Raw genomic sequence first — 24,592 nt, 5'->3', positions numbered from 1 at the left:
AATCACCATCCCTTATTCACTTTGCAACAGCGTTATTTTTCTGATAAAGGGGTACACAATTTATTTATATTTCCAATCCTTAATAGACATATTATTATTAATAATGAGATTTGTATGCCACCCTTCAACTGAATATCACATCATGGTTCACAACAAACATACAAAATGAGAATACAAAATACATAACAAACAAAACAAAAAAACCAAACAATAATTGCCTCCCACAAACACACTTAAAAGGCCATAGATTGTTTAATCAGCCAAAGGTCTGGTTATAGAGAAACATTTTTGCCTAGCACCTGAAGATTTATAATGAAGGCACCAGGCAAGTCTCCCTGGGGAGAGCATTCCACAAACGGAGCCACCAAAGAAAAGGCCCATTCTTGTGTTGCCGCCTTCCGGACCTCTCATTGAGGGTGTACACGAAGAAGAGCCTCAGGGCCAGAATTGGTTCATATGGGGAGAGGCACTCATTGAGGCATTGAGGTCCTGAGCTGTTTAAGGCTTTATAGGTCAAGAAGAGCACTTTGAGTCGGGCCTGGAAACCAATTTGCCCTGCCTCATTGAGCAATCTGGCCACCAAATTCCAGTTGACGTTTCTGAACTATATTCAGAGGCAGCCTTCTGAAGGTAACCAGAACATAGACAACAGAAGTTAATCTATCCTTGTTCAGACAGGAGCACAGCTGAGCCACTAGGTGATGGAAGGCACTTTGTGCCACCAAGGCCACTTGAGCCTCAAGCAACAGCAAAGGATCCACGAGTACCCTTAAGCTACGTACTCACTCATTCAGAGGGAGTGCAACCCCATCAAGTGCAGGCAGCCTCCAATCCATCCAGTCTAGTGTACACTTGTGAAGAGATCCATGACTTGGGAGCATGGAAGCAGATTGAGAATATATGGGTAAAAATTGGAGGACAGGGAAACAGCAGTGACCTTACTGTGGCTGTCTACTATAGACCTCTAAGCCAGATTGAGGACTTGAATGATATTACCAAATATTCAAAAAGCAGAGCTATAGTAGTCATGGAAGACTTCAACTACCCTGATGTCTGTTGGAACTCAAGCTCTGCCAAGAATGTAAGGTCCAACAAACTCAATTGCCTTGCTGACAATTTCATTTCCCACAAGGTAGAAGATGTATTTTTTCTTTTCATGGAAGGAGCCCATAGTCATGTGGCTCCCATATTATACTAGTCATGCAAACTAATTGCTTGTGTGCCCAGGTTTTTTGAGATGCAAATAAGCCACAAGAAGTCATCAGAATGAACTCATAAATCTATTGCAACAGCAGAGGGGGCAGGGAGGAAATATATGGGGCACTACAAATGCAATGAGGAGTTGGAGAGACATCTTTAAAGATCAGATTTTATTCAGAGACCTTTCTGGGATCCAGGATACTTCAGAGTTACGTCTTAATCATTCAGTATTTCTTATGCTCTGGGATCAACAGAGCAAGAAGTCACCTTTTATATTCAGACTTTTATATTACAGTTTCTGAGAAGAAGGACCAGGTTCACAGCAAGATCAGTGGCTTGATTATCAAACTGTAGCACATTTGAAGAACATTGGTTGTAGCTGTGATTATTTTTTTAAAAAAAATAATTAGAAATATAAATATAAAAATTATGGGAAGGAGTACTTCCATCTGACCTCACAAAATGCCCCTCCCATTTATATTCCCCCACCCATTTATAGTCCTAAATCTACACAGTTAACATTTAACTTTGAAAACAGACAGATAGCTTGAGCAAAACAAGTGACTATCATCAAGCAACCAGTGGATAACATAGAAATTCCTTCCCAAACCGCATAATAAATTATATCCAACACAAGATACAATTCTTCTAAGGAATCCTAGCTTTGACAAATGTCTGGCCTCTGCACTTTGCTATCACACTTTTTCAAAGAAATGAGTATTATTTTCACAAACCTTTAACCTTTGATACAATGTGGGAGTTTCCTGGTTTCAAGCTATATATGTCCCAGAGTGACACACAGCATTCAGCGGTCACATTTCAGACATTCCCCATAAATTAGTAAGATGATTCTGGTGTAAATTGTGTAAATCTATCCAGAGACAAGGCACAGGTCAAGCTGCTATTGAAGTCAGTAGGGGGATATGGTCAATAGTGGGAAGAAGAGCCATGTTCTGAAACGGTGATTGACATTCTGGATCGATAGAGCAAAATATTACAAACCCGCAACTATGAAACCCTCTTTCCTTTATCCAGGATGTTTGCCACCTATTTTAAAAACAGAATAGGATTTTAAAAATTTACCATTCTGGCTTGGCATCCTCACATATAGAAAGAAGGGACAGGGAGATCCCCTGGTTCTCTCTGGCTTGGCATAAGCAGTCTTTGATATTGAGCAGAATAGCAGGAAAGCCCTTCTGTTCCCATTGCTTCCCTGCCATGATGTTCAGTTCCTATCCACATGAAGCAAGAGGACAGGAGAGACAGAAGGATGTTTCTCTGCCCTCCTCTACAGTCCCTTTAAAACCTTCTCTTAAATAACCTTATATACAAGTTTTCAAACAGTCATGTCAAAGCACTATTATCAGTTTCTAAAACAAAAATACTCCGCTTGAATCTCTAACCCTGTTTCCTACTTCTGATCAAGCTTTCATGAATTCCCATCAGGGGACCTAACATTCTGCATTAAAATAACTTTGTAACAGGATTCCCTAAAAAACAAGACTGGGATTTGTAGATTTCTGAAGGAGGTATTATGTTTGTAGAGACAGTGAGACTAGCTAGAAGGAAATAATAGGATGAGATGTAAAAAGTACACACACATAGTTTCATTATGGCTGGGAAAAATGGACTCTCCTGGCAGATGAATAAGATGTTGGCCAGTATGAAAACTTAGCAAACAGAGATGTGGATGTGCAGTAAAGATGTTTTTTTAGCACACATATAATAGGTTGGGGCATATGCAAAAAAACCTTTATTGTGCATGCATATTCCTATTCACTTCCAAAAGCCAAACATCTCACATTCTGAACATGAAAGTGTCACATAGCACTTTGAAAATCAGCAATATGTTCCATTTATAATGGAGCATACTCAAGAGGAATATGCCCATTCTTTTCTTCAGGTTCATATTATTTATATTCATACAGTGGTGCCTCGCAAGACGAAATTAATTCGTTCCGCAAGTCTCTTCGTCTTGCGGGTTTTTCGTCTTGCGATGCACGGTTTCCCATAGGAATGCATTGAAAATCAATTAATGCGTTCCTAGGGAAACTGCCTTCAGACCAGGTCCGGGGACAGTCTGTCCCCGGACCTCTTCTGAAGGCTGGGGAGGGGATAAGGGCTTTTCTTCCCACCCCCAGCATTTTAAAAAACCCCGGGACAGCGGAGGACTTCTCCGCTGTCCGGGCAATCTTAAAATGCTGGCGGGCGGCATTTTAAAATCGCCCCGGGACAGCGGAGGACTTCTCCGCTATCCGGGGCGATTTAAAAGCCCCTGGGAAGGCAGGCAGGGGGGACAAAGACTTTTGCCCCCCGCCAGCCTTCAGAAGGTGTTCCCGCCCCCCTGCCCCGCTTCGGAGCACCGTTCCGAAGCGGGGCGGTGGGGGAAGGTGTTCCCACCCCCCCGCCCCGCTTCGGAGCACCGTTCCGAAGCCGGGCGGTGGGGGAAGGTGTTCCCACCCCCCCGCCCCGCTTCGGAGCACCGTTCCGAAGCCGGGCGGTGGGGGAAGGTGTTCCCGCCCCCCCGCCCCGCTTCGGAGCACCGGGAGAAGCGATCTCCCCGCAGCCCCTTGCTTCAAAAGAGGTCCGGGGGCAGCGGGGAAGAAGCGCTGCGCTTCGCGGACCTGGGGCTGCGGGGAGAAGATCGCGATCTCCCCGCAGCCCCTTGCTTCAAAAGAGGTCCGGGGGCAGCGCGAAGCGCTTCCCGCTGTCCCCGGACCTCTTTTGAAGCAAGGGGCTGCGGGGAGATCGCGATCTCCCCACCGCCCCTTGCTTCAAAAGAGGTCCGGGGACAGCGGGAAGCGCCCGCTGTCCCCGGACCTCTTTTGAAGCAAGGGGTGATGGGGAGAAGCGATCTCCCCGCAGCCCCTTGCTTCAAAAGAGGTCCGGGGGCAGCGGGAAGCGCTTCCCGCTGTCCCCGGACCTGGGGCTGCGGGGAGAAGATCGCTTCTCCCCGCCGCCCCTTGCTTCAAAAGAGAAGACCCGCTGTCCCCGGGGCAAGCTTCGTTTTGCGAAGCAAGCCCATAGGGAAATTCGTCTTGCGAGGCAACTCGAAAACGAAAAAACCTTTCGTTTTGCGAGTTTTTCGTCTCGCGAGGCGTTCGTCTTGCGGGGCATCACTGTAGTGCCCTAAAGGAAGAGCTCAGTTTGAAATGCATTGGGCTCAATTAAAGCTTGTCGCTTGTGCACCTGAAGGTTTCTTTCCTTCTTCCTGAGACTGGTGGCTTCCTGTGTTCTCTTACTTCTTTCCCAAATGAAACCAAATATATTTTTCCAAATACCAATACAAAAAATAGGCTGCTTTGTGTTGTTTCTATTACAAATGTGGTACAGACAACTGAGTGCTAATTACTTGGTGAATTATGGTGTGATATCTCACCCAATACAGAGTGAACCTTTATTTCTTGACTAGCTACTCTTCTGACCAGAACACCTCTACACTCTCCAGAAGTTCATTAATAAGTAGTCAAATGATGGGTGGGGGAGGGTTTAAGGATGCTTAAGTAATCAAAAAGTAGCCCAAAGGAATTCAATATGTATGTTATGGGAAGTCTCAATTAAGAAGAGACATACTTCTATCCACTGGCTGTAAATGCCAAGGAAGAGATGAATTAATCATGACAATAAGATTGAATGTATAAACAGGAGCCAGTGGAAGAAATCAAGAGATGGTATAACATCTTTTGGTCTCAAGAATATGGCACTAAGAACAATAGACTATTAAGATCCTTCAGATCCTTCAGATTATTATCTTTGCTAAATTGACTTTCAAAGGTACATACTGGTACCTGTGAGAATGAAAAGCCTTACTGTGAAGTAATTTGAAGCCATCATACTGGAGGCTAAGCTAATGTCTTCTGGAGAATGGGATAGCGCCATGTTGACTGAATAAGCTGGATGCCCAAGGAGAAGCCACACTGAGAAACAGCATGAGCGGTAGCTTTTGTGGTTACTGCAGCTTATAGAACCTAGAGTTAGAGAGGGCTAGTATGGTGATTGGATGTGTAATATTTTTCTATTTTGCCTTAGTTATAAAAAGGTACAACAACAGTAATTCCTTTGATGTGCTTTTTGTGAATTATGCTTTATTCTGACATCAAATTGTTTTGTGGACTGATTCCCATGGAAATATATATATATGAAAATGATAATATCATGGTCAATCATTTAAATATGCCCAGACCATGAATGGCTAAGGCTTTATCAGTCAAGTCTTGAACTGGCCCCAGAAGACCAGTCAGTTAATACAATTGGTGAAACACAGTTTAAATATCATCATGCCTCTGCACATGTAAACTACAACTCCAGAGTCACTGTCACATTACACTGGCCAAATATGGAAGTTATTTATTTTTTATTTAACTCCCATTGGGCTCTCCTAGTCTTCCTAAGTATGAACAGACAGAATGAACTAAATCACTGGAGTGCCAACCTTGACATCCCCATCCAACAAGCCAAAATGATGCAAGAGAACAATGTACAATCTCAAATGCTTCTGATCAACAGCATTTCCCCAGTCAGCCTCTAGGTACAAATCATTTACCAAGGCTGTGAAAGTTGCTTCCAGCCATAATCAGGCAAGAATCCTGCATGGAAAGGACTGAGATAGGGTGTATAATCCAAGAAAACCTGTAGTTGCTCTGCTGCTACCCACTTTACTGCATCTACCATCTCCACACAGAAAAAGAAAAAGGAAAGGAAAAAGAAAGACTGAACACTCATCTAAATTTAGACTCTCCTGGCACTGTACTTCAAAGTTTCCTCCATCTCTTTTCAGTGAGCACTCAACCTGTAAACATTGTAGGTTTTCACCCCCAGATCCCAACAAAACAGTTTATTTCACATGTTTGAAAAGAAAGCTCAGAGCACTTCAGAGTCCTGGAAACAACACAATAAATCAGTACAATGGTATCCTCTGTCAAAGCAATTTGCTTAGATTTGTCACTTGCTTACCTGTGCTACTTCTTCAAAATCGTCATGTCTTTTCTGAAGAGCTCGTGCCCGATGCAGGGATTTTCCCACTCCAGTGTGTTTACTAAGGAAGGCTTCCCCATGGTTTTCAATCCAGTCCAATACCTGGGCAGAGAAGAAGAATATCCAATTATCTCTCGTGGCTGTTCAACACAAAACATCCAATTACCTGTGGGCAGTACTTAGAAATAACACCATTCCATATAAGTGGATCCAATAGCCTGAAGAGTTTATCTAACACTCAACACCATTCAGAGACAAATCTACTCAGAATCCAAAGTAAAAGGCTCCCCCCCCTGCTATTTACTGATAAATTGCTGTTATTGAATACCTGTTGTTTGTTTATTTCCATCATATGCTACATGTTTTGCAGCAGAAATGAATTTGTTCTAAATTACTGGGATTTTTAAAAGAAAACAACCACTACTATCATCATATAGGGGAGACAGTTACATCTACTATGTTGCCCTTCCATTCAAGTTCTTGTGTCTTAGATGTGCAATGATTCACTTCATATGAGCAGCCTATCACAAGGCAGAGTATCTAAAATAAATCTGAACTGAAAGTAAAGGATTTAATTTTAGGAAGAAGGGAGATGGCTGTTTGGACATTTAATCTAGAGTCTAAGGCTGAGGTCTTAAACCATACAACATTGGACGACACCAGTTGTTAATGTAACATCAGCTTCCAATCTATTTTTTTAAAATATTTATTGGGGTTTACAATAAAAATAAATATAATGAACAGTATAACAAATATCTTAACATAATTTCACATTTTCTTTGGACTTCCTCACATCTCCCGCTCCCACTTTCATCATTGTAACTTTTTACCAGCAATTTATTATCTTATTTGCATTCTTATATCCCATCTATGTATTTATAATCTTATAATTCTCAAAATGGTTTATATTTTCTCAATCTCACTTATTATCTTAAATCTTCTAGGTTAGTGGTGCTCAATTATTTATGATCTAGCATCCTGCTTAACATTCACTCAAATTACAATGTTTTTGTAAATAATTCTTAAATTTCTTCCAGTCCTCCTCCATCTTCTCTTCTCCCAGGTCATGGATTCTGCCGGTCATCTCGGCCAGTTCCATATAGTCTATCAGTTGCATCTGCCATTCTTCCAGTGTGGGTAGATCTTGAGTTTTCCAGTGCTTTGCGAGAAGTATCCTTGCTGCTGTTGTTGCATACATAAAAAATGTCCGGTCCTTCTTTACCACCCCTTGGCCGACAATACCCAAAAGAAAGGCCTCTGGTTTCTTTGTGAAGGTATACTTAAATACCTTTTTCAGTTCATTATAAATCATTTCCCAGAACGCCTTCACTTTAGGGCAGGTCCACCAGAGGTGGAAGAATGTTCCTTCACTCTCTTTACATTTCCAGCACTTATTATCAGACAGGTGGTATATTTTTGCAAGTTTGACTGGGGTCATATACCATCTATATATCATTTTCATTACATTTTCTTTCAAAGCATTACATGCAGTAAAATTCAACCCAGTACTCCACAACCTTTCCCAGTCCTCAAACATGATATTATACCCAATGTCCTGCGCCCACCTTATCATAGCCGATTTCACCATTTCATCTTGTGTATTCCATTTTAACAGCAAGTTATACATCCTTGAAAGTACCTTAGACTTTGGTTCTAACAGTTCTGTTTCTAGTTTCGATTTCTCCACCTGGAACCCTAGTTTCTTGTCATTTTTAAAGACTTCTTTAATCTGAGCGTAATGTAACCAGTCTCGCACTTTATCCTTCATTTTCTCCAAACTCTGCAATTTCCAGTTGTCTCCATCTTTTTCTAGTATTTCCCAATATTTTGGCCATTTAGCCTCCATATTGGGTCTTTTTCGGGCCTTAGCTTCCAAAGGTGAAAGCCACCTTGGAGTTTTGTTTTCCAACAAGTCTTTATATTTTGTCCAGACATTAAACAGTGATTTTCTGACAATATGGTTCTTAAAGGCCTTATTTGCTTTAACCTTGTCATACCATAAGTATGCATGCCATCCAAAAGTATTGTTAAACCCTTCCAAGTCCAACACGTCAGTGTCTTCAAGAAGTAGCCAGTCTTTTAGCCAGCAGAACGCTGCGGCCTCATAATACAACTTTAAATCTGGCAGGGCAAAGCCCCCTCTTTCTTTCGCATCAGTTAATATCTTAAACTTAATTCTGGGCTTTTTGCCCTGCCAGACAAACTTAGAAATATCTCTCTGCCACTTCTGAAAGCACTCCGTCTTATCCAAAACCTGAAGTGTTTGAAACAAAAACAACATCTTTCGCAATACATTCATCTTGATAGCAGCAATTCGGCCTAACAAAGAAAGTTTCAATTTTGTCCAACTGTCTAAATCTCTCTTAATTTCTGCCCAACACTTTTCATAGTTGTCCTTAAATAGACTTAGATTTTTTGCTGTTATGTTTACCCCTAGGTATTTTACTTTTTTAACCACATTAAGTTCTGTCTCTTTCTGAAACCGTTCTGACTCTGTATCTGTCAGGTTTTCCCCCAAAACCTTAGTTTTCTGTTTATTTAATTTGAATCCCGCCACCCGACCAAAATCATGAATCAGTTGTAATACTCTTTTCGTACTAGACTCTGGCTCCTGCAGGGTCAAAACCAGGTCATCTGCAAAGGCTTTTAATTTATATTGTTTCTGTCCGACCTGAATTCCTTCCACCAACCGGTCCCCTCTAATCATATTCAATAGCACTTCCAGAACCGAAATAAATAACAAAGGGGAAATAGGGCAACCTTGTCGTGTTCCTTTTTCAATTTTAAACTCCTCTGTAACCACATTGTTAACTATCAGTTTAGCTTTCTGCTCTGAATATATCGCCTCAATCCCATTCTCAAAACCCCGTCCCACTCCCATTTCTTTTAAGTTTCCCATCATAAATTTCCAGGAAATGTTGTCAAAGGCCTTCTCCGCGTCTATAAAAATTAAAACTGCTTTTGTGTTTATATCTGTTTGCAAAAGTTCCAAAATGTCAATAATGTTCCTTGTGTTAGCAAACAAATGTCTGCCTGGGAGAAAGCCTGCCTGGTCCTTGTGAATTACTTCATTTAAAACTTTTTTAAGTCTACTTGCCAAAATGTCTGCAAATATTTTGTAATCCACATTTAAAAGAGAAATGGGACGATAGTTCTTAAGTTGTGTCTTTTCAGCTTCCGTCTTTGGTATCAATGTGATAAACGCTTCCTTCCACGACTCCGGTGCCCTCTTCCCCTCCATAATTTCATTGCTGACCTCCATCAAAGGTTGTATCAAGTAATCTTTTAATGTCTTATAGTACTTGGAGGTCAGCCCATCTGGCCCTGGAGATTTGCCCAATTGCATGTTCTGAATGGCCTGTTCAATCTCTTGTCGTGTTATTTTACAGTTCAGGATTGTCTTATTTTCTTGTGACAATTTTGGTAATCCATTTTTTGCCAAAAATTGTTTAATCTCAGCCTCATCTTGCGGCCCTTGCGTGTATAATTTTTTAAAATATCTCTGGAAACACTTTCTAATGTCCACAGGATTCTGGATGTTTCTTCCTTCAATCTCTAAATTTGTAACCGTATTTAATCTTTGTCTTCTCTTCAACTGCCAAGCTAGCAGTTTCCCACATTTATTCGCCGACTCAAACGTTTTTTGTTTCATTAATTTGACCTTCCACTCTATTTCCTGATTTATCAATTTAGAATATTGTGCTTGATAGAGTTTGATTTCTCTCAGAGTTGGCTGTGACTTCGGGTTTAATCTTAGCTTCTTCTCTAGTTCTTTTATTTTGTCCAGAATCTTATCTTTTTTCTCATTTTGTGTCCTTTTCTTTACTGCATTCTGTTGTATCAAGAATCCCCTCATAACGGCTTTACTTGCGTCCCAGACGATTCTTTTTTCCACCGTGGTGTTCATATTTATCTCAAAATAGTCCTTCAAAGCTTTTGGGGCCTTCTTGGTGATTTCCTGATCTCTGAGTAAATTGTCATTCATCTTCCATCTAAAAGAGCCGGTTGGTAACAGTGTCATGTCCATCTTTACTGCATTATGGTCGGAGCAGGTCTTTGGGCAGATTTCCACTTTTCTAGCCTTAGGTGCCAGGCCTCTAGATATCCATATTTGGTCGATTCTTGTCCAGGTCAGTTGGGCTTCAGAAAAGAATGTTCCCTCTCTTCCCAGGGGGTTCTTTGTCCTCCAGATGTCAATCAAATCCATATTGTCTGTCATTTCAAAAAAAGTTTTAGGTAGTCTGCCGTCTTTTGTAACATTTTGACTTTGTGACTTGTCCATGTTGGTTGATACTACCCCATTCATGTCTCCCATCATGATGATGTTGTTATAGTCCAGATAATCCAGCATAGTCTCATGCAACTTCTTGTAGAATTCCGATTTCCCTTCGTTTGGTGCGTAAATTCCTAATATCAAAAGTTTCTCTCCTTGGCATCAGCTTCCAATCTACTCACTGTAACTGATCCCAGCAAACCTAATGTGCAAGAGGTTTAAAATATTATCTTTCCAAAAAAAAACCAAAAAAAAACCAAAAAAAAAAAAAAACAGCTCCGCCATGGCAGGTAAAAGATGCTTCTCCCAAGTAGTAAAAACATTAATGTTACAAGTACAAGTAATATCAAAAGCATCCATCCATTATTAGAAGCCCATGCTTTTTAAATAAAATACAGTTATATGCAGATGATTCAAAATGACATGGATATATATAAATGCCACAGAAGAACAGTAGTAGCCATAAATTTTAATTCAGGTCTTCTAGAAAACTGGCACCAGCGGCAGCTGAACCATGAAAGCTGACAGAATGTGTAACAAGCAGAAGGAGCCCTTCTCACAAGCTGACCAACTAGCTGGCCTTCCTTTCTACCCAACAGTAGAATGATGCTTAAGAACACGGAGAGTAAAATCTTCTACAACCAGAAAGACAGAAAGGAAGGACAGCTGGATTGTTCATTAATGACCCATGCTCTATTCAACTCCTGGTTAGCCCTAGATGCTACTGAGATATTTCAGCCACTTGGTTCCTTCTCACATTCAACAAAAATGAATGTTATAATGAAATATACAAATGCCTACCCACCCAGCCTGTTTGCTACCCTGTCTGCTGAAAAGGGCACTATCAGAACCTACACAGAAACCCTTCTGGTCATGAGAACCACATCAACTTCCTGAACTGTGTTTCAGCTTCTAGCATGCAGGTATGTTGCAATACTCTGAACTTTGGGGTGTATCACATTGGCCTTCTTGCCTAAGCTCTTTTGATCTTTTATTATTTATAACAGCCTTTGACAAGTTGGTGCCCTTCAGATGTTTTGGACTACAACTCCCATCAGTCCCAACCAGCACATGAAGGCTGTTCTTTTAAGATGTCTGTCGGCAACCACCTATGCTATATGAAACTAGAGAGGTAGATTCTGTCTAGGTAGTGCTAAGGAGAGGTAGTAGTTGTCCTACTGAAATTTGTCATTACTTAGTTCAGAACAAAAAAGACCAATTTGTACAATTTACTTGTATTTTGAGAAGAACATTTCTTCCTAAAGGTCTTTTCTGGCTCAGATTGTAAACTAAGCTGGCTTGCTACCATCTAGGACACCTGGGAAGCTGAAACAGCTGAACATCAAGTAGCTTAATCCTCAGTATGACTATCAAGCCTCCTGTAAATGATATGTGCAGGTTCCTTTCTGCCTGGTATTTACTCCTGGGTAAATATGCACACAATAAGGCTACATTTATATTCCACAGAACAAGATCTTCTTTAAACTGCATTTTAAAAATAAACTTTGCATTATTTCTTTGGTGGGTATAGTACAATAACACTTAGGAATTTTGTAACGTAGGTCATATACCAATCTAAAAGAAAATGGTCCACGATCCTACTTAATGTTGGGATACAGTGGTAGCTGCTGTTTGATGGATGAGGAACATTTTATGGGGTTTATCAGAGGAAACTGCCACCTCAGTTTCCCTCTTGGAATGAACTCCTACACATATGAGATAGGAGAACCCAAAATATGAAAGGTTTTTCTTCTAATATGTCTTTGCTCTAGTATTTGTAGATGGCTTGTAATAACAGGAATGACTGAACAGTTGCTAGCTAGCTCCGCTGTTATTAAATCTATTAATACTTCTGTTAACATCCTTTCTCCTCATCAGGGAGTCTTCACATCCTCTACTATAATCCAATCTAAGCAAAAACTGGAAGTTGAAAGCAGAGCCATATTATCTGAAAGTAGGAAATGTCCATTGACCTAAAATATGCTTATTATAAAGAGAAAACCTAAATGGCATTCCCACTGATTGAAAATAATTATTTTCTATATATTTACAAGGAAGCTATGCAATTTCTTACGTATTTTGAATATAAGATACAGCACACACAATGTTTTCATTGGGGTGGGGAGATTGCATTCTTAGCCAAAATATAATTGACCTCTGATGTAACTTTCTTGGCTTCTTTGTTTGCAGGAAGAAGTAGTGTCAGATGCATATGACATCACTACTTTATGTCCTTCACTGGAAACTCTGAACAAGGTATTTATTGAGGTTTCCTGTATCCCATGCCTTCAATATTATTCATTATCAACTTTCAATCATCAATAAGTATATGGGAATGCTCAGTATGTGATGGTCACTGAAAAGAGTGATGCCCCCATCTAAGCTCTCTTCTTCTTCACGGAAGATACTATGAGAATCTCCATCCACTCTTAATATTTACAGGACCTTGGGTCACACAATTGATGTGTTCTAATACAACCAGCAGAGGGTGCTTCCAGTGCACATCTGAGCCAAAACAGTTTCATTTTTGACTGTGCATAAAAATGATTTTTCTACCACTACCGGAAGAAATTGTCACTGGGGCTATACAATTTCCAAGATTTAAAGGGACATGTCTGGAAAGCTACACAGCACCAGTCAGCTGCAACAGCTATGTAGTTCCCATGTGAACCCTAAAAGAACAAACATGTGAAAGCTTTCTACTGGCTTAAAACTATGCACTATGAAGGGAAGGGGGGGGATCCTTTAGGATGTGTTCATTAATTCCTCCTTGAGGGTCCCTCCTTCTCATCTTGCTCCTAACCTTTAGATTTTCCTTCTTGTTGGATCAATGGAAAACTTGTTAACTGGTTACAATATAAAGGACTAATTGGAAACAATATGAAAAGCAATTGGAATTTTTGCTGGTTGCTGGTTTATTTTTCTGTCCACAGAAAAATGTGGCCTCATGCTCAGCTGCACACACTGGAAAAATAAGAAATTAGGCCTAGCTGGCCAGCCAACCAGCTAACTGTAGTGTGCACAACAATGTTTATATTCCTTTAGGGTTATTTTCATCCTTTACCAGTAAGTATTTAAGAAAAAGATTTTGAGTACTGTATAGTTAGTGCTTTAAAAAAGTAAAGGGTATCTTAAGATAGATACTTTTTCAGATCACTTTAAGTGATCTCCAGGCATGTTTAGCCTGGAGAAGAGGAGGTTAAGGGGTGATATGATAGCCATGTTCAAATATATAAAAGGATGTCACATAGAGGAGGGAGAAAGGTTGTTTTCTGCTGCTCCAGAGAAGCGGACACGGAGCAATGGATCCAAACTACAAGAAAGAAGATTCCACCTAAACATTAGGAAGAACTTCCTGACAGTAAGAGCTGTTCGACAGTGGAATTTGCTGCCAAGGAGTGTGGTGGAGTCTCCTTCTTTGGAGGTCTTTAAGCAGAGGCTTGACAACCATATGTCAGGAGTGCTCTGATGGTGTTTCCTGCTTGGCAGGGGGTTGGACTCGATGGCCCTTGTGGTCTCTTCCAACTCTATGATTCTATGATTCTAAGTTATCTCTTTATTTCAACTTTAGCAGAAAGCACCCAGTCCTGCTCTAGGCATCAATAAAAATTCAGAATAAACAAACTCTCCCTTCTTATTGCAGGCAAACAAGCTTATTTCTTTACTATTGGATGGGTAGAGGGCCAGAGTCTAACTCTAGTCCATACAAATTTATAATATTTAACTCTTGAAGGGTCATGTTACTATAAAGGCTGGGGTTTTTTCAGGATCACTTAAGCAATTATAGGGTGATTGTGATCATGAAAAATCCACCCAAAGTCAGGGAAAGTCTTGAATGAGTAGACTTTGGAGGGCTCTTCAGAATCAGGCTTTTGCTGTGTACTTGCCCTGCCTGAATTTATCAAAGGCTCCTGTTCTCAGAACAAGTTGTCATTCTTCAAATGAAGGCTGTCATTGACCATCACATCACAAATTAAAGAAACAATTATCCCCCCCAAAAAACTGGGAGGGGGTGGGAAGCACAGCTCTGGGAGGGGACAGTGCCTCAAGAATGCACCCTAATTCTACAGCATGAAGCAAGCTCAGTACTTTTCTAAAAAAATAAATAAATAAATAAAAGTGTACTTCTGGAGGATGGATTGGGCAGGAAGCTTCCCATTCAGCAGCAGAAGACCTAGCTGTTAAGTAAAAAGAAGCAATACTGGCACCATTCTCTGGTGGCTGAAATCCACAGTCTAGCTACAATACAAAATGAAAATGTAGAGAGAACATTGTGAATTTCTTCAATAAACAGATGTTATGGAATCTTCTGCCTTTTAAGGAAAACACAGTCGTACCTTGGTTCCCGAACGGAATCCGTTCTGGAAGTCCATTCGACTTCCAAAAACGTTCGAAAACCAAGGCGCGGCTTCCGATTGACTGCAGGAGCTTCCTGCATTCAACTGGAATCCGCGGAAGGTGCATCGGACATTCGGCTTCCAAAAATAGTTTGCAAACCAGAACACTCACTTCTGGGTTTGCGGTGTTTGGGAGCCAAAATGTTCAAAAACTAAGCTGTTTGAAAACCAAAGTACAACTATAAAAGGGAAATCAGTGGGTTCAACATATCAATCCAGCACTATATATGCTGAATATGCAACCCTCTTAGTTTTAGAAGGACCTTGGTTTCAGAAATGCTAATAACAAAATAAAAAACAAAGAAAAAAAGTCTTGAGAAAAAAATCTAAGGAGGCTTACTAAATCCTAATCCTGCATAATGGCCAATAATGCTCACCAACTTAATTACACAAAAAAAAATCTCCTTTTGTTTATTTAAAAGCCACTGCTTGAAATAGATTTCCCCCTCTTTTCTCTTCCCCATTTATCATGGAAGAGTAATGTCAAATAAAGGTCTATTAGAAAGGGAAAAACACTTCTAAATACAAAGGAAATTATCCTCTGGCTTTTCCTGCCATTATTAATGACTTACAATAGCTGAGTCACAAATAAACTAAACTGTTCTTATTGGCACTTAGAAGACTTCTTAATAAAACACAGAACCAAGACGGTAAGTGAATTTTCACTACAGGTTCTGTGAATGACTTAGTAACAAAAATAAGATCAGAAATTGAACAGAAATTAAGATCTGGTTTAATTCAAAAATTAATACCAAAGACAAAACACACCTTATAGTTTCAATCCTCAGCACTGCAAGATCTGCCCTTCTATTTCTGAGAACAAACCTGATTTTCTTGATGTTCTATTGAGGTGCTTATTGGCTTGATGGTTTCAATCATATCTTATTATTGTATTTAGCATTTGTTATGGAGATTGCTCATTTGTTGTTTATTGCTGGGTTTATTTGCTGAGCTTTGGTTTATCTTTTAGGTCACCTTGAGAGGGCTTTTACCCTTACAAGTGACCTAAAAATATTATAAATAGGTGTTAGAAACTCTCATTAGAAGAACGATGCAATCTACAATCTTAATAAGAAAAGACCAGTAAAGAAGCTGCCTTATACCAGAGCAGAGTATTTGCCCATATAGCCCACTATGGTCAGCTCTGACTGGCAGCAACCTTCCAGAGTCACAAGCAGAGGTCTTGCTGCTTGCACACCATCTGCTTTGATCCTTTTAACTGGAGATGCCGGGGAAGGAACATGGGACATTTTCCATGCAAAATATGTGCTGTGGCACAGATTTATGGTACCTCCTCATATATATAATAATACAACATTTATTTGCAGAGAGTTTCCCCCCTTCAGACATTGCAAAATTAGGCTCAGAGTTTTACAGGTTAACATCTGTAATACTGCCAGGTGGCAAATGTTTTATACTAGCACTAACACCAGGAGAGGACAGAACATCACTGATCCTTCCATTCCTCAGAGCAGAACAGACAATGTCTGATAGAACTGTTGTAGATGCTCAAACTGCAGACAAATGGCCACATCAGGGGGAAATACTGCCTGTCGTACAGACAGTTAAAAACAATTAAACATCAGCCCACAGGATTCCTGTATGTTTTATAAGAAATGACTAGCTTGCCAATAGCAAATCCATCACTTCTAAACAATTCCAGCCTGAAGCTATGTAATTCAGCTACCCTTAAGGGCCATCAGAGAAGACAAGGTAAATGCAATATCATATAACATGATGCTTTAGATGGAAATATTTGCACCAATCAATAAATACTATTCTCTTCACACTCATTCTGCTACACCTTGTTTTTTACTTGTAAGGATAAAGCTCCAGGCAGGTCTTTATCCATCTTATTAGAACTTTTGGTCCAGTCTGTTTCTGGTATGCAGCCTTGGGGTTAATGCCCCTCAGTGTGCCAGTGCCCCTGACAATTGCAATGCAGATACAGAGTCAAAAATAGGGGTCAGTAGGGGTCCAGTGCCTGGGTGTGTATGCTAGGTGCTCATATTGCACCTGGATTTTCTATGTAACCTGGAACAATATGCTTGTGCCCTGAATCTGGCAATTCTAGGTGAGATCAATAACAGCAGGCAATACGTCGACTCTACTTCTTGCTCTTTAAACACCATGTACTAGCAAAGCAACAAATCTATCTAATTCAGTAAGTTCTGAACATGTTTCCTCAAATCCATTTCTGATCATACCCTTGACTATCCATGGTCTGGCCAAATCTGAAATGGATATGAAAATTGGCCTCATTACATGCAGCACATTGTGTTCTTGAAGCTCTCTATGCCATTTTCAACATTTGTTGCAACTTACCAGAAGCAGGGTTGTGAGGAGAGTACTAGGGAAGAGTCCAAGAAATGCCACAGCAGGCACATGAACACATGTTGGCCACAGAATTAAAGGCTGCTGGAAACAATGGGAGCTGCAATTCTCACATTTTATCTATCCCTAGAGTTGAACTGTCAACATATGCAGTAGTATCCAGGACCTCAGTTACTGCTGTGTCATTTTGAGGAGTCATTTCTGCCATCTCCTATCATGTCCCATAAGATCCAAAAGTGAGAATACAGGAGCAGATGCTGAATTTGCACTTGAACAACCTTTCTCAACCTGTGGGTCCCCAGATGTTGTTGGACTACAACTCCCATCACCCCTAGCTAGCAAGGCCAGAGCTCAGGGATGATGGGAGTTGTGGTCCAACAACATCTAGGGACCCACAGGTTGAGAACCGCTGCTATAGAATTTGGTCCAAAGTTCAGTTTAATATTGGAGAAGACTTGGATGGGTCTACTAATCAGCAGAATCTGTTTAATCTACAACCACAACATATGCATGGCAAAAGAGCGCTTACCGTGCCTTAAATTCAAAGTCACATCAGGCATGACATTATTAGCACCGTGTAATAAATTATCTCTGAAAATTCTCTCTGCTTATGAAAAATGTCCCATACAATTCTTATATATGCAAGCATAGCTTACTGGGATGGATCGTAACACTGAAAAGTCTTTACAGATTCTTCTACCATCTATGTGCCCTTCTCTTTCTCAGCATCTTCTCCCAAAATATCCACACATTGAACTGCAAACAGCTCTTTCTAGAAAGTCTGGGAGCTAATCCATGAGCCATTATGAAAATTTTTCTAATCAAATCCTGCTTTCTCTCCCCCCTCCACTACCAGTGTTTAGAGGCCTACCTCCCATACATAATCACCCAAGACTCTGAAAAGAACATGCAATCTGCTTTCTCATTGAAAGGAAGAGCAACCTTGCAGACCTATCAATATTCTTTTGCTCAGCACAACTAAATTAATGAAGAAAATTAAGTGCAGAGGCAATTACAACTCTTAAATCATCTTTCTTTATCCTCTTGCCAATATTAAGCTGAAGAAATCCCTTAAAGTCAGCATGTAGGTATTTTTTATAAGCCCGCAATCCAAACTGCAAGAGCTTCATCCTAATATAAATTCTCTTTCTATTATAAAATGGAACTTCTGAATTTTTATGAACTCATTTTTTGCTATGATCACCATCCCATAAACGCTGCCTTGACTTCTCTAATGACACACGTCTCTGTTTTCCAAATCCAGTACTGATCTTTTCTCCTTCACAGGCATGCTTAGGGTTTTGCTGACTACCACCACCAACCCGCTCATTCTTTCTGAAGAATAAATGGGCAGTAGCATTTGGTTATGCTGTAACTATATTTGATTGCTACTACAAAGAATTATGCTTTTTTCCTGCATTTTCAGCCTGTTGGGATGTTAATGTTGCATTGTATTGATCTGCTGTAACCCACCTTAGGAAAGTATACATCCTAAAAGGCAGACAGAAAATCCATTAAAAATATTAAAAGGCCAGTTTGTTTTCTTCATCATTTTGCAGCATTTTCAAGATAATGTTATGTGTATCTTGAAAGATTGCTATTTCATTATCATGTGCCGATTAAATGCCATGTACAATTTGTATCATTTTGACCTCTACTGCCTGTTGCCATACCATATTTTTCCCTAGGTAAATTCCTAATTTGTTGATTAAGTACTTAATGTGACAAATGTCACCAACTGTGCTATTAAAAATACTGCACAGAAAAACAAAACATTTTTTGTACATTTCCCCAGCCACCTTCAATCATATTCTGTGCTCTTATAATTATGTCTTAATAAATTGCAGGAGAGGGGAGTAGTAACTAAAACTGTCAATTGAGAAGGGAACCATACTTTTTAATGCTGAACTTGCTTCTTGTATAGCAATGTTTCCAAACTGTGTGTGGATGGATAAGCTATAAATAACTGAATATGTGCATGTTTCTGCAAAGAAATATAGAAAATGTGTTCCCTCTCACAGAATATAAGAAAGAAGCAAGAGTACTCTACAGAAAGCTGTTGGTTGTTTTTCTTTTTTCTTTTGCTTTACAAAGACTTAAAATCCTTACAGTTCTTATAATAGCTTAAAAGGGGCCAGTCAGTGGCATTACCCAAAGGCTCAGAACTCTTAATTCAATAAATTTATCACATTAGCATCCACTTCTCTGTGCTGATGTTCTTCTTTATTCCAAGACTGCCGCCACAAACCACATCTACTTTCCACGCATTGGTCAAGATGCCAACTCCAAATGTTCAAATAACCTAATAGCCTTCCTTACATTTCAATTATAAAAAACAGATATTCTCCTTTTAAAATGTAATGCAGCAGAACGCTGATTTACCCAAGTTGCTTTTATCTAAAATTCCTTGTTGGCCTAAAGGAAGACAAAAGCCTTCAGAATGTTGGTGAGCCAGGGTGGGAAGCTCTGACTGTTCCACATTGACTTGTCTCTGACCTTTTTGACATCACGAAGGGAAATTCAACCTTCCCTGCCCCCCTTTACTTCTGTATTTGGACATTAATTATATGAAAAGGGGAAATTATATTGGATCAGGCCCTGTGAGACTCAGGGTCAATAGAAGGTCCCCTTCATCACCTCCACAGCAGTTATGTCTCTCAGGAAAGTTGGTTAGGGACCTATGTGCAAATATTTAGTTCTGGAGGGAGCGATCACTTACTTACAATTAAATGAAATGTCTGAGGGTTCCTTTCCTTTAAACGCCAAGTTGTTAGGCTGCCCTGCACTTTGAAAATGGTGACATCAATATGCCCCTCCATGTATACAGTTGTGATGACTGGAGCAGCCCTCTTCTTAATATATAATGCCATGGCAATGACACTATGCCATGTAGTGTTGTCTCCAAGGAAGTGAATATGCACCCAACCAATTTCAAACCACTTGGCAGCTGGGAGAGTTTGGAGTCAAGCCACTTGCTGCTTTTAAATTATTTTTAAAGGGAATTCTTGGCCATCCCCCTGAACCTTTCACTACCCTCTCTTGATCATCCCCATTCCTCCAAATGTGTCAAAAAAGTTCAATGGAGAACATCTGGTGCAGGCCTAACCTTTTCTAATTAAATATTCCACTTTATCTAACCTAATGATATAAGGGCTAAATTATACATGATCAGGAAGCCACATATATTTTATCCACATTTATATTTTATATTGATCCGCATATATTTTTATCCCACATCTCCCAAAACGACACTACCAGAACTCAAAAAGGTGCAAAAAGGTGCATCAGTGATTATGAGGTAGTTGGAGCACCTTTCCTAATGTTACATTTTACTAAATGTTGCATTTTAGTTTAGAAATAAGGACTAATGGGATATACAACAGAGGTTTAGCAAGTTATGAGTAGTGTGGAAAAGTAGAAGTTTTTCTCCCACTTTCATACAAGAACTTAAGGTGACCCATGGAACTGACTGGCAGGAGATTTGAGGAAATAAGTAAGTGTCTTCTTCACATAGCATGTAACTTCAACATTAATAATCTATATTTAAAAAATGAATTACAGGATCGTTAACACACTGTTCAATAACACTGTACTATTGAAAAATAGTAAGGGTAATGGTAACTCTCTAATGAGAGCCGCTTTAAAGCACAAAGCAGAGTAATCTGTTCTGATTAGCAACTCTAGGGAGGAGAAAGAATTACAGATGGAGACTAATTTCATATGAAAGTTCAAATCAAATTATGCAAATGACAGGGTATGGTTAAATAATGAGCCCTATAGAATGTCCTGAGGAAATATCATTACATGAAAATGAAATTATTTAAAAACAGAGTTTCGTAGCATTACACTGAGCTTTATTTAAGCATCATTGTCTGGTGTTTGGAATAATTTTATTTAGCTTCCTAGCAGGCTGTGGAGAATTTGAAGCCTATTAACTGCTTAGCCTAACATCAATAGTCACCTGTGCAATATTCTTGGACCAATGCCTTGCAACATTAAAAAAAGGTCTATACTGAGTAGCAAAAATTAATCAGAGGTTTTAAACACACCTTTCAGTAAATGTATGTTGAGTATCATTTGGAAAAGAAAAAATGAAAACTGAAATTGGGAAGAGGAAAGTGTATAACTTCCCAGAGACTCATATAATATAGTATCCAAAAGGTAGGTGCTGCTGGCTAAATAGAACCTTGAACTAGAGCACTTATATTAGGAGATGAGGATATACTGCAACATCATCACCATGATGATGATGATGATGATGCAGGTCCCACCTTGTATCACCAATATCTGCAGTTCTGGCAAGTATTACCTTATACTGAATGGCAGATCAAATCTCCATCTATCTATAGCTCACATATTCTCACTACCCACCTCCACCCCTTTATCCCCAGGTAGTATAAGAGACCTACTTACAAGATGGCTTTTCTCAGTTACTGCATCAAACAGTGATTAGAACCAAAAAGAACTCATTTGTTAATTATATACAGAGATGCTGCCACATCTTTAAAACCTTCAAAAGACATTGTCAAAATGCATCCACCATGAGTCCACTGGTCTCTGTTTGTGATGCCAATACTAGTAACCCTGAGACTGAGGTTCCTTCATTTTGCTTATGCTTGAAATATTAGGGGGAAGAGCATATTCTGAGACATACTATCCCTCTTCCCACCAGAATCCTCTCCAACTTTCTAGGGATAATATATCCAAGATGGACACAAAGTGAACAGATGCTGTACCACTTGAGATGTCTCAAAGGGGATTTGCACATGTTCCTGTAACATGCAAACACATCATGTCTTTCATATGCATGCTGCCCTCCCTCCCCTGACAATGCATAGACATGAGGCAAGGCGGGATTGAGGTTTCTTTATAGAGGTGCCAAAAGCCATAGTTCAATGACAAAGCACATGCTTTGCATGTAAGAGGTCCCAGGTTCAGTAACTGGTATATCCAGTGGGAAAGACTCCTGCCTGAAACCCAAGAGAGTTGCTACCAGTCAGCATCAACAGTGCTAAGCTAGATTGAAAAATGGTCTCACTTGGCATAAGGCAGCTCCCTATAATCCTATGCTCCATCATATGGAACTCCCTACCTAGGTCTGGCTGGCTGCTGCACTGCTTCAGGAACTTGGAGGATGGAGAACCTATCTTTTCCCCAGTTAAAAGGTTTCTGGAACAGAAAAATGTGCTCTGCAGTTTTGTGGTTATAATGTGGCTTTATGTTTCTTTCTGATGATGTGTTTGAGGTTATTTTTACATGTTTAATTTTTTATTGATGGGTTTCATGTATTTTTCACTGCCGTTGAGGAGACCTATAAAATGAATATATAATCATGGTTCATGGGGTCATTTCTGGCAATCCAGAAAACATAGTGATATAATGCCACATATAAGTGGGCATGGGTCTGATTTTGCAATGTACAGTATCTTAGCAATACCATCTCCATTGTGCATGCATACATCAGCAGATTGGGTAGGGGATAGCACATTTCACAATGTATCGCTAGTATGTGTGGATCTACCATCACTACTCTTATAATATAAACTTCCATTTATGTAGAAATCTGTACAGGCATAGAAGCTAAGCCACTGGCAGCAATTTGTAGCACTACACACCGAAATATATGCATTGTGACATTTATGCCTTCCGAAAACATGCAGATCTTATTGCAAGATTAGTGTAAAGGTTTGAGAACCAAATCAATACTGTAATTGAAAACACAAACATCTGTCTCTGTATTCTGGTGAAACAAAGGGTATTTCCTTACCACTGTATTTAGAAAGGATTAAAGACACATTTCCCAGTTTTGTTGAATCAATATTGGTTTCTGTGTTTCTTGTACATATTGGTTCTGCACAATAACTCCTAAATGTGAACATTTACTTGCTGAGGGAAGGGGAAGAAAGTTGGGAAAAGAAGATCGAGGTCCTAGAGGTAGCTGTGATATCTTAAATAACAGCTGTGGTGGGGACAATGGGCAGCCTACAGAAGTGGTGCCAAAGGTGATGATCATGATGATATGTAGAATTTAACTGAGCTTTTGAATGTTCAAACATTTCACCAACATTATATTGTCACAATCATTACAACAACCCTGTAAGTATTGTAATATTGACACTGATCTTTCCAGGTGAGGAGGTGAGGTTAAGGTTGAGAAACTATGGTTTGTTTAGGACAACTTTTTTCCTATGTCTGCTCTGGCAACACCTGGCTCTAATAAGGTCAACCATAACATCCAGAGTTCATCCACCTGCTCATATTTAAATGTTGTATATGCCATTATCTGCCAACATCACCCTTCCACATGGTCCACATAAGACAAATAGGTCAGTATCAACACAAAGAAATAAATTAACAATATTGGATACTTCTCCATAGTTTATTAATCCAGGCATGTTATTTAAAAACCAGCTCAACAGCCTGTTAATTTTGACAACTGTGCCATAGTTCTCATATTCTAAGGAAAGGTAAACAATGATTTCCAGTTCACTTTCTGCACACCCCTCGTGATCATATAATGCTGAAATCATCTAGGTAATAACCTAGGGATATAATTTATTCCACTCTCACTGCTGCTTTTTTCAATTAACTGTCCTTCAGGCATAGACAGTGGTTTGACAGCTAATTACCTACTCACAAAGACAAATTCCAAAATAATTTCTAAAAGCTTCCCTATAATAATTTTGTAATTAATGGTGGCACATGATATGGTAAAAGTCTATGAAAGCTGTTTTACATATCAGTATATCAGCCTAACAGCATCAGGTGATAGAAATATTGTTTCACGAGGCTTTCCAGATGAAACTCCAAGCCAATTTTCAGGCTACAATGAACTAATCTCCAAGTTTCAGTTTCACATGCCTGAAAAATTACATTACCTGCTGAACATCTTGCTGGAAAACACAAAGTTGAAGCCTCTGATGTAACCGGACCTTCCTGTGCTGCCAGATGCTCTCCAAGCGCCGTTGGTGATGCAAGACCTCATGGACCACATCCAAAACTTGGTGAACAGCCTTGGAATAATTAGCTGTGGCAGTAAGAGATTCCGAATTCCCCGGACTCAAGGGACGCTGTAAGACATCCAGCAAAGCCTTTCCATCCTGGCTTACCTGTAAGATTAAAGGGGGGGGGGGAATCCATCAAGTTGAATGTTATAAAATTGTTCAGGTAATTGTGTTTTAAAAATACATATGTAATTAAATGGGGTCACTTTTTTCTTTCTTTCCCTGTGAAAAGGCAAACTCAGAAGGATATTTATTCCTAAGGTTCAGACACTTAATTCACAAACTTCACTTTCTTCTTAAGAAAACATGGGTGAATTCTCTTCAGTGTTTCCTTTTAAAAACTGCCTATAAGTGGGGGTTGTTCTAAGCTGTAATGTTGGTGAAAACTGTATATGGAAAAATGGAATTGC

At 39.7% G+C, this 24,592-nt stretch overlaps 1 protein-coding gene across 15 annotated transcripts in view; it reads right to left on the bottom strand.

Moving 5' to 3' along the window:
- KALRN (kalirin RhoGEF kinase) overlaps positions 1–24,592 on the bottom strand; it is a 509,101-nt gene that overhangs the window by 202,185 nt on the left and 282,324 nt on the right. For all 15 annotated transcript variants that reach the window (XM_081004646.1, XM_081004656.1, XM_081004642.1 and 12 more), the window contains 2 exons: positions 24,057–24,287; positions 6,154–6,276 (listed from right to left, as the gene is read on the bottom strand). In XM_081004646.1, coding sequence (XP_080860772.1) covers positions 6,154–6,276; positions 24,057–24,287 — 354 coding nt within the window. The remainder of the gene's footprint in view (positions 1–6,153; positions 6,277–24,056; positions 24,288–24,592) is intronic.

Source organism: Podarcis pityusensis, assembly GCF_964106645.2.
Source record: "Podarcis pityusensis genome assembly, chromosome: 1".
Lineage (NCBI taxonomy): Eukaryota > Metazoa > Chordata > Lepidosauria > Squamata > Lacertidae > Podarcis > Podarcis pityusensis.
This window is presented reverse-complemented; position numbering and strand designations above follow the sequence as displayed.